The 10910-nt window shown below is 33.2% G+C and overlaps 1 protein-coding gene across 2 annotated transcripts; it reads right to left on the bottom strand.

Annotated features, from left to right (window-relative positions):
• Positions 1-7539: 7539 nt before the first annotated feature.
• LOC110108441 (transcription factor DIVARICATA-like) lies at positions 7540-9859 on the bottom strand. Of its 2 annotated transcripts, none has more exons than XM_020839075.2 (3): positions 9722-9859; positions 8640-9558; positions 7540-8408 (listed from the first exon to the last, which is right to left on the bottom strand). In XM_020839075.2, the coding sequence occupies exons 2-3, from the start codon at positions 9068-9070 to the stop codon at positions 7949-7951; spliced, it is 891 nt and encodes a 296-aa protein (XP_020694734.1). In that variant the 5' UTR covers positions 9071-9558; positions 9722-9859; the 3' UTR covers positions 7540-7948. The 2 variants fall into 2 exon arrangements, with proteins under 2 accessions (XP_020694734.1, XP_020694735.1); XM_020839076.2 differs by having other exon boundaries at positions 8640-9224; positions 9722-9828.
• Between the last annotated feature and the right edge of the window lie 1051 nt (positions 9860-10910).

Below are 10910 nucleotides of genomic sequence, written 5' to 3'. Positions count from 1 at the left end.
TTTTTTTGTTGATTTTTGTTGGATCCACTATATTATTGTTAAGGCCTCTGCATTCTACTACTGCTGACATGTGATTATTTTATATGTACAGCCTTTAGGATTCTATAGTTCTCATAGTGGAGGGGACCAATAACCCTATAGAGATGATAGATATTGGTGGTGGTGTCGATAATGGGTGTTGATGGTGTTGAATTTGATGATAGGCATCAGAGGTAGTGTAATGGTGGGCGTCGGTATTGCTAACGGTGGCGTGTGTCAGTATTGTTGGTCAAGATTGACGTCAATGTTGTTGGCGATGGTGGAGGTCAGTTTTGGTGTGTCGGTGGACATCAACATTGGTGGCATTAGGGTCATCAATGTTGGTGGCAACGGCTAGCACGAAGCTTTAAATTCTCTCATTTAGAATCTTTCGTGTGGAATTATCTTAATATACCGAATTTTGTTGTGCTATAGTTTATTTATAGATTTATGGAGTGGGATATTCTAATCATTTTGATTAGAGATCATAATACTCTATCAGTCTGTTCATGTTAATCCCCTTATTTTTTTTAAGTGTCTTAGTTATTTTAAAATAGGGTTAGATTCATCTTATAAAGATACAGATTTTGGAGAAATTATGTTGTGCAGACATTGAAGGACATTTGAAGATCAATCAGAATGTGCCATGTCGCCCGATACACAGCGGTATCGAGAGCATCAGTACCAAGTAAAAAAAGTGTTGTGGCGTGTTCTAATTGGTCTCCAAATGACGTCGGGGTCTGCGCATAATAATTTTTTCACATTTTGACTATAAATTTGTCAAAAATAGAGTTAAAATAACTAAAATTTGATTTCAAAAGTTCTAATTTTAATACTTGCTTTATGAATTCTGTTTGATCAAATAAATTTATTGATGTTGTGCGAAGAATATTCTAAATACAAGTAAAAAATCAAAATAATAACATTTTCTTCTAAATGTTATTATAACTATAGAAAAAAATGAGTTCATAAGCTTCTCAACATTTACATAGATTTTGCTTCGTAAGAACTTTGAACACTTCGAGCTTTTCATAATTAAGAGAAGATTAAATAATCTAATAATATGTACAATTTTTAAATATATTTGAATATTTATAAATAAAATCCAGTTAAATATCGTTTGCTTTATAATCATCTAAATGAGCTCATCAATTCAATAAATAAATTATAGTTAAGAGGATATTAAATAAAGTAATCTAATAATAAGTACAATTTAGCAATATGTTTTAAATATTTATAAATAAATGGTTGTTAATTATTGTTTACTTTGGAGAGTGTGCGTAAATTTTTTTTTAATTTCTATATCTTTTTTATTGAGCTTTTCGCTAAGGTCTATTCAACCCCTCATAGTGCATTACATAAAATAAATGTTGGTCAGATGGGGTCAGTTGGTTGAGAGATTTTGCAACCTATCAAGAAGACTTAGATTAGAGTCTTGAATATGTAACGTGCGTGTGAATTTGTTTTAATCCTTTCAATCATACATTTGTAATCATTTAAATGAGCTCATCAATCAAATAGATTCATAGGGTTTATAAATTTTTATGTTAAATGTGATTTGATAGAGAGAGAGAGAATAAATTTTATTTTAAGAGGAGAATTAATATTATCCTCCTTTTTTGCATTTTCCACTTTATATAATTTTCAAATTTAACAATCACAACATTAATTGTGATCTACATTCTACAACATAAGATATAATTAAATTTTCATTCATTTTTATGATGAATATATATAAATGATATTAAGATGATCAGATGGCATATAAATATCATTTTAAATATCTAATTTAAATCATATATTCAATCTAAAAAATATTTGATTTTTTTATAGAGTGACTTTTAATAATATCACTTCTAATCAATAATCACTTCTAATCTTAAAAAATTTAACAATTTTGTATGTCACTAATTTTGAAGATGTTAATATAAAACAAATCAAAACATCATTTGAGAGTTAGCAATATAGCTCATTAAGATTTCATTTGAGATAATTTTCTTAAGCCCATATCTTTTTGCTTTAGTCATGGATGTTCTCACTAGACATTTGCTGTAAAATCCTTCCGAAGCTGATTTTTTTAATGCAGTTAGTCCGGACGAACTGACTTTAGTACGGGACGAACTGAAAAAAATTGTGAAGAATCTGTCAAGTTCGTCTGGACGAACCTGGGTACATCGGGACAAACCGTCGGGACGAACCGAACAGAGAGTTTAGTTCACGGACGAAATAAATTGGAATTAATTTTCGTCTGTACGATCCGTGTCCAGAGGAGTTCGTCCCGGGACGAATAAGAATCGTTCGGGACGATCTTGCTTGATAAATTGAGGATTTGAGATATTTTTTAAGAGAGAGAAAGAGAAGGCAGGAGAGAGAAAGAGAAGGAAAGGGAAGGAAAAACTTGATTTCGGAGGCCGCGAAGCGCTTTTCGTCCGACGACGCAGTTGGAGGAATTATTTGTCGGGCAGTAAGGACTCCGAATCCTATTTCTGATTTCTAAGATTTTTTGTTTTGGTATTTTTCTGTTCCGTTTTGTATTTCCGTTATCGAAAAACGCGCATAATTTTATAATGACGAAAGTTTTACCACACAACTTTTGATATGTTTCTAATATGATATTTCTGCACGATTTGAGTATTTTCTGTAAAGTTTCTACCAGTTATTTTGAGTTATGTACGATTTTTATCGAATAGAAAATTATCAGGATGTTGAAAAATGTTGCTTCAGTACAAGTAAAGCTTTGTAAAGTTGTTTTATTCGATTTCTGGTTTTATTCGATTTCTGGTAATTTGGTATTTTTCGGGAACTGTGCATTTTTGCAACGACTTATGTCTACTATATGATATTTTCAGGGGTTTTCGACATTGAGCTAGATTGTGTTTATTGATCGCAATACCTTGTGGTTATGCATATGAATATGGATATGGATATAACGACACAACGATACATCGATACTTGAAAAACACCTTAATAGCTAGTGATTGTACTTGTCGAGTAAGACTATGGTATTGTATGTCTTGTGTAAGTACTGTTCTTATGATCTCATTATGGATTTATTGATTACTGTATGCATTAATTTATACCGACGGATTTATTGATTTTGAATGGATTTATAGATTTCTTGATATCGTCAGATTTAATGTATTGGATTGATTTCGTGACGAATAGATTTATTGATGGATTTACGAGTTTACTATTATTGTACGTGTCACTGTATATAGATATTGATATTGATATTGATATTGTATTGATTCATTGATACTATGGATATAGATACTATTGATTCATTGATATTATTGCTTCATTGATACACCGTATTGAATTGCTGCATGTGATTCATTAATCAATATGGAATAGGTTTTATTGTATTGATTTGATTTCAACCGTTCTTACGATGTATTGGTTTGATTGTTTTATATGATTTCATACCGATTGATATTATTAACCCGAGGTGATTGATTTGATTGATTCCATTGATACGATGTTGATTTAACTGATATTATCGAGACGACGATTTTTCTCTATCGATTTGACTGATCGATTTAACTGAGATTCTTCCGAATATAGATTTTTCTACTGTTTATGGATTCTTCCGTGATTTGACGTATATACTGATTTATCGAGCTTTATGGATTTCTTCCTACTGGTTATCGATTCTTTTACTGATGATTGTGAATTGTATCGATCATGCATTGATTACCGATTTTCGTATATGCTGCATAGATTCACAAATCATGTGCAAGTGACTAACACTGATTTGACTAATTGACATGCATATTATTTTCATATCATGCTTTGATTTCAGTTATAGGCTATGGTAACTTGCTGGGCTTTTTGAAGCTCATTATATGTGGTTGATGATTTCAGGTACAGAGCCTCCCGCGTAAAGCTTCTTTCAGATGCTAGTATAGTTTTTTCGTAGTTTTTGGTTCTCGCATTATTTTGTAGCCCGAGTGGCTATTGTACATGTTCTTTTGGATGTACATGATCTTTTGGACTGTGTATATGAAGTGTCGAAATGTGAATTATAGTATTTTGATGTATTTATTTTCTGTAATGCAATTATCATTTCTGGATGTCTGTATTGACGAGAAAAAAGAAAGAGAGAAGAAGAAAAAGAATGTCAAACGAATCCTTTCACTATAGATGTCTGAGACGTTACAGTTTAGGCAACGTCGCGTACTAGTTTTCTTGTTTTGCTTGCATTGCCCTAAGATGCATGCCGACCACCTCATACGTCTTTAATTGCTCCAATTGGCTATCATTTTTGGGTATTAATGATGTTTCGAAAGCAACTGCGAAGTCTGTTTTGTGATCGGACATTGTTTGTAGAATATAAGATTAGAGAGAGTCGCCTTAGATGGTTTGGTCACATAAAAAGGTGGCCTTCCGATGACCCGGTTAGGAGAGTAGATGTATTAGATTTGACTTATGTTAAGAAAGGTAGGGGTAGACCTAAAAAGACTTGGTTTTAAAATATTAGGAATGACCTTCTTTATTAGATTTAAACGAGAATTTGACTTTTAATAGGACACAATGGAGAAAAAGGATTCATGTAGCTAACCCCACGTAGTGGGATAAAGGCTTGATGTTGTTGTTGTTGTTGAGATAATTTTCTTACTATTTTGTAAAATTGCTATAAATAAAATAGTTTTTTTTAATTATTGTAGAAAATAATTTTCTAGTAAAAATTTTTTTTAATTCTTTTAAATAATAGGAGTAATGAGTACCAAACTACAAATATTGATAAAGTTGGGGTAGATTAGTCTGGTTGAAGAAAAAAACTCCCGACTTGGAGAAATTATTTTGTGCGGAGGCCATACGCAGAACATCGTCCAGTGACCAATTAATATATGCCACGTTGGCGGTACCGAGCCGCGGTATCGAGCAATAGTACCGAATACATAGGTGATGTGACGCATTCTAATTGGCCTCCGGACAATGTTCTGCTTCCGCACAGAATAATTAATCCCCAACTTGGCCAAGTCCTAACCACAAAGCAGTAGTCCCTTTCTTTTTTCAGGAATATTGAATGAAATTCACAATCAGATGAAAAATCCCCAACCACTGAGGAAATGAGATGGCACTTGGCTTGCAAGTTGCATAAAAAGCTGCTGCATCTTTCCAAAAAAATAAAATAATAAAACAAAAAAAAGGTTATTTTCTTCTGAAAAGTTAATAGTGGTGACCACTTTGCTCATGCTGCCTTTGATTCTTCCTTTCTTTAATAAGTTGTTGTGGTAGGCCTAGGCACCCTAAATAATATGCAAAGTGAAATGTCCAGACATCACACACTTGCTGATAGTTGCAGCCACTATGGCAATGGCAACAGACATAAGGGCCAATAGGTAGAAAAAGGGAGAAATTATTCTATGTGGACACCGAATGCAGTTTATCTTCAAGAGATCAACCAGAATGTGCCACGTCACCAGTACCGAGCTGGGTACCGAGCAATACCGAGCCAGGTACCAAGCAGGAGGTGACTTGGCACATTCTGGTTGGTCTCTGGACGACATTTGACGTCCACATAGAATAATTTATTAGAAAAAGGAGAGGACATATTCAATTCTAAATGAAAGAAACAATCACCACCACAACAACAACAACTAAAAAAATAAAAATTAAGACACAGAGCAATAATTCTTTGGCTTCATTCTTGTTGTCACTTGTGGAACAGCCAGCTAACCAAGAATAAACAATCAACTCTACTGTAGGATGATTAGGATTTGAAATAATCAAATTCAATACAATATGACTGAATAAATGAATTAGATTTAGCAGAAAAAAAAATGGCTTTTGATTCTTATTCAATCAATGCAAATAGGTAAATCCATTAAAGAACAATTAATGAGTTAAGTAAAGGCAATTTGGCAGGATATTGGAACTAGAGTAAGATGGCACTTTGAATTTTTTAAACCTTTCCAGCCAACCAGTGTGCCTCCTGTGAATGTCATTATTGCTTTTTCACTCAGAATCCTTTGAGATAAATAAGCATCAGGCTTATAAGTTTCCAGAAAATTAATCACAGCCACATAACACTGAATCCAAACTTGCTAAGGACTCTTTTGGTAGGTTTGTGTACAGGACAAATTTTTCATAAAATGGTGATTTTATTTTCATTATACTGTAAGTGAAAATAAAATCATCATTTTTGATAGAGTTTCAAGAAATGGAGAAATTATTATGTGCGGACACCACATTGTTCGGAAGCAAATTTAAACACGCCACATCATCCGGTACACAAAGGCGCACAGCCGCAGTACACAACAAACGGGTGATATGGTGTGTTTTGATTCGCCTCCGGATGGCGCCCGTATGACCGTACGTCCGTACCTGCAAAAAATAAATTCAACAAGAAATGAGACTTAAAACAGTTTTCTTCTTCACCATTAAACTATTATCTAAGGAGTATGAAGATAGCTGTAACAAAATAGCAGTCAACCATGATTAGGCAGTGGGGAGAGAATGAAGAATCTATGGCAAGCTGGGTTATGTGTGAAAGCTGCTTCTGTAAAATTCTAGTTGCATGCAAGGAGTTATCCAACTACACAATGCACCTTAGCTACCTCGTGAAAAAAAAACAAAAAAGAGAACCAAGAAAAGTAAAATGCTAGTGGCATGAGATGCCAGCTAATGGAATTCAGACCTGGCCAGAACAATTGATTGCTTGTATTACTCAGTCAAACATGTCATACTGGACTTAATATGCATAAGCGTCCTAATGTGAAAAGAAAATCTTGATGAAACCTAGAAGCATGATTCTATATGAAGCCATTAACTATTGAGGGCACTTTGATTTCATAGATTTAGTTCAGGGAATATATATATTTAGAGGTGCTAATTTAAGTTAATGAGTTTGATTCAAACTTAGCACAATAAAAAAAAACAAAATTATCTGAATTCGATCTATTTATCATTTAGGTCAAAATATTTGATCCGAACTATATTCAACAAAGAGCCAGGAGACTAATGCTTTGTTTGGGACAAGTTTTTATTGCTTCCTACAGTAGTTTTTTTAATATAAAAATTTCATGAAAACGGTAAAATAGCAAAGGCCAAAAGCTATCCCAAACGAAGTCTAAGAGTGCAAATATTATCTATGGAATTTCTATGTCTGCAACCTGTGTCTACTCTATGCAGCTGAAGGGCTGCAGCCTGCAAGAGGCCATGATAAATTTGGGACTTGCAAACTGAAAGGTCCAAAGAAGTAGAACTTCGTGATTTAGGCTTTGTTTAGGAATTCTTTCTTATTGCTTCACAAAGCAACTTTCTAGTATAAAAGTTAAAATTTTTATATTAAAAATTTGCTTTGAGAATCAGTAAGAAAGTCGTCTCAAACAAAACCTTAGTGATTTTATAGAAAGCCAGAAATGCATAAGTCAAAAAATATGGAAACATGGACTGCTTGCACAGCAGAGAAATGCGACAAGAAAATTGGTTAACCTTGCTGATTCAGCCAGAACACCATTCCTTACAAAGATGGTAGTAAATATCTTTCAATACAAACCTCTTAATCTTGGCCTATACCTCAATACCCCAATTCAAGAACTTCAAATTTATAATAATCAATATTAACATAATTGGCTAAAAGTACCATAAAGTACAGCACCACGGTACAATACTAGCAATGCATTATTGTGTTCTATAATACCAAATGTGAACTACAAATAACTACCACAAAATGACTTTCTAAACCACAAAATGAGCATTTCAAAAGTGGCAATGTCCCTCAGCTCTAAAACATCTAAATATGATATCACATATATCATTTAAATTCCACAATCCACATCAACTCCACCATCATTGATCTTCAATATTCAGATGTTCATGATAAGAAACTTCATCATTGTTCCTCGTCGATTGAAAAAACAAAGATTCCACATCGATGTCCTACGTCCGTTCTCCTCGAGTCATGGAATAATAGGCATTACATCTAAAATAACCCACCATTGTTTCCAACAATAGGACCACTGAGATTGCTATGATGCAAATTCCTAGCTTGCTGTATCATTCCATATGCTTGGATGCCATAAGGTGACTGAACATATTGGTTACTATTGATTGATGAACTAAAGAAGTTAGCTACCTCATTTGGTTGTTTTGAATCAACTACAACAGAGAATTGTTCAGAGGTGCCAGTGGCTATTGCTGAACAAGACTGCATAGTAGCTACTGATGGATGAGAAGGTGAGGGAGGACTATTATCTTCCATATTGATTGTTGTGATATCATGTATGCTAGCTCTCCTCTTGTCTTTACCACCAGAATTAAGCCTGAGGAAATACTTCTGCGCATGGCTCGCCACTTGTGTAGGAGTTCTAGTAACAACAAAATTACGAGATATGTTTCTCCAATCTCCTTTGCCATATTTTTTGAGACCCAATAGAAATCTCCTGCAAAAATAATGCATAGTAATGATTATAAATGAATAACAATCACCATCCCATTATTGATTAATACTCTATTTTTAGTGGTTAGGTAACATTACAATATTAATTATAGAGATTAGTCTTAAACAAACAAAGATTTGAATCGCACATGTTTCTTATTGGCACTTAAAAACAAAAATAAGGAGAGACCACATATCATTAGCAATAAATTAGAGGAATTTGATAGAGTTATACTTATGCTCTTCTTCAGTCCAGGGGACACCCTTCTTCCTATCATGATCAGCAAGTCGGCAGCCTGATCTCTTCCCACCAACGTAGTAATCTTGCTTCAAGCCATCAAAGCTTTGATCATTCTCCCAATCCAAAGTTAAAGAGGAAGAGCTGTAACCTGGGAAAGGGATGAGGCCAGCTTCTATACAGCTCACATCTTCTTCCAAATCACGGTAATGGGACACAACGTCATCTACCGTCTTCCCAGGTATCAACTTCGCCACCATTAACCACCTTTCTGGTGTATCTCTATCAAACCGAGCGAGAGCCTTCTCAAACAGCTTGTTCTCCTGCTGAGTCCAATTCCCACACTTCTTTTCATCACGCATCCAATAGGAATTGGAGAAATAAGCAGGAGCAGGAGAAAGGACTTCCATTCCTGAGTTTGTCATCATCTAAGGACTTTACCAGTTTATGAGGCCCAATCCCAGAGCATATGTAATGCTCGGTTCTGCGGAGGGGTTATGGAAACGTAGATCCAAGAGCAGCAATGCTTGTGAATTATAAACCTCCCATAAGGAATCCGCACAAATCCTCACTCCCAATACACTAAAGAGATTCTCAAGAAAAAAGGGGAGAAAGATTAGCAAATAGATTCAGTGGAATAACTGGAGAGAATTCTGGTAAAATAGCCTTTTTCTGAACAATCAAAGAGATACCCTTGACCACAGATTATAACTAAACAAGTAAACACCAGCAAACTCGATATAAAACCCTAGAAGTCCCACATGGAAATTAGATCCGTCACAAGCCTTTTCAGAACAGCCGGAAAAAGAAATTCTACCACCAACTTGAAGCTCTAAACCAAAGTGCCTATACGAAGCAAGAAAGCGCTCCAAAGAGCAACCTCCAGCAAGACCTTCGGGGATTTCAAACTACAAACCTGAACATAATCTCAAACTCAGCGAAGAAAAAAAAAACAAAAAGAAAAAATGAGAGATGGAGAAGAAGAACGTGTCTGCAAATCGAACAGATAGAAGTAGCAGAAGAGGGAGAAACTCTGCAGAAAGAAAAGATGCCAAGGCTAAAGATGAGATCTTTCTAACCTTTCGTGGGCGGCGAAGCAAAGGGAAGCAAGAACAGAGAGAGAGTCTCTCTCCCTCCCTCTCCCTCTCTCTCTCTCCTCGCCTTTCCTTTTTTGTACTGTTTGAGATTTAAAAATTGTTTCTTTTCTCGTTTTTCATTTTGAACAGATTGAAATAAAAAATTATAATATTATATTATTTTTTAAGAGGCGGTTTGTTTGCTGAAAAAACAAAAACAGTATAAAATAAATTTTATTTGTTTAATTTTATTTAAAAAATAGTATAAAGTTTCAGTGATTTTTTAAGTCTCAATTATTATAAACTCATTTTATTATAATAATTTTTTCATTACTATTTAATATAATTGTTGTCATCGGCTGCCCGTCGCCTACACGCAATTTATTTATAATATCAAAAAAATTATAATTTTGTGAATTATAAATAAAATTTAAATGTTTAATTAGATAAAAAACTATATTATAAAATTACAATAATTTTCTTTTTATTTTGATGTGTTATAAATCCTTCTAACTTAACATAATTATTTTTTATTGTAGGTCAATTGCATTATCATCGTCGCTACTAATCGTCGAAATTTGACATATAGAAAGTGGATTTATATATATATATCATTTTATTTCATTCTATTTACATATCTAACATCTAAGACTTTAATATTACAATCTTATCACTCATATAAAATTTTAATATCAAATATATCAATTTTATATTTCATTCTTATCACCTATATCACCATTATAAATTTTAATATTTCACTCCATACACTCATATTTGTTTTATCAGTGATATGCATATAATATTAAATTTTTAGATGTTAGATATGTAAATATCATTAAATAAAGTGGTATGTACGTAAATCCCCAAAAAATTATAATTTTGTGCAAATTTTTTATAATTTTATGTAACAACCACACTTCTATAGTTGTTTTTTATAATTTTTGAAAAATTTTTAGGGTTTAGTAATGAATTCTTTGGAATTTCTTTGGAGATGACAGTCGTCATGCCTTGGAACTATAGCTTTTAGCTTACAAAACTTCGTATAATTAGATATATTAAAATGTGGTGGTTGCGAAAAATTTATTAGTTACATAATCTATAATATCTGAAATAATATTTTAAATTTTTATTTTTAGAATAATAATTTTATAATTAGTTTATAAACAACTATAATTATCTTAAATGAATTCTT

Source organism: Dendrobium catenatum, unplaced genomic scaffold, assembly GCF_001605985.2.
Source record: "Dendrobium catenatum unplaced genomic scaffold, ASM160598v2 fragScaff_scaffold_1221, whole genome shotgun sequence".
Taxonomy (NCBI): Eukaryota; Viridiplantae; Streptophyta; class Magnoliopsida; order Asparagales; family Orchidaceae; genus Dendrobium; species Dendrobium catenatum.
The sequence above is the reverse complement of the archived record's forward strand: the minus strand, read 5'-3'. Positions and strand labels throughout refer to the sequence as shown.

Bases quoted from the DNA above. Each gene is read 5' to 3' on its own strand.
- LOC110108441 (XM_020839075.2), bottom strand. From the start codon at position 9,070: ATGATGACAAACTCAGGAATGGAAGTCCTTTCTCCTGCTCCTGCTTAT. The intron at 8,409-8,639 runs GTATAACTCTAT...TTATTTTTGCAG, and splicing joins TGGACTGAAGAAGAGCATAA to GAGATTTCTATTGGGTCTCA.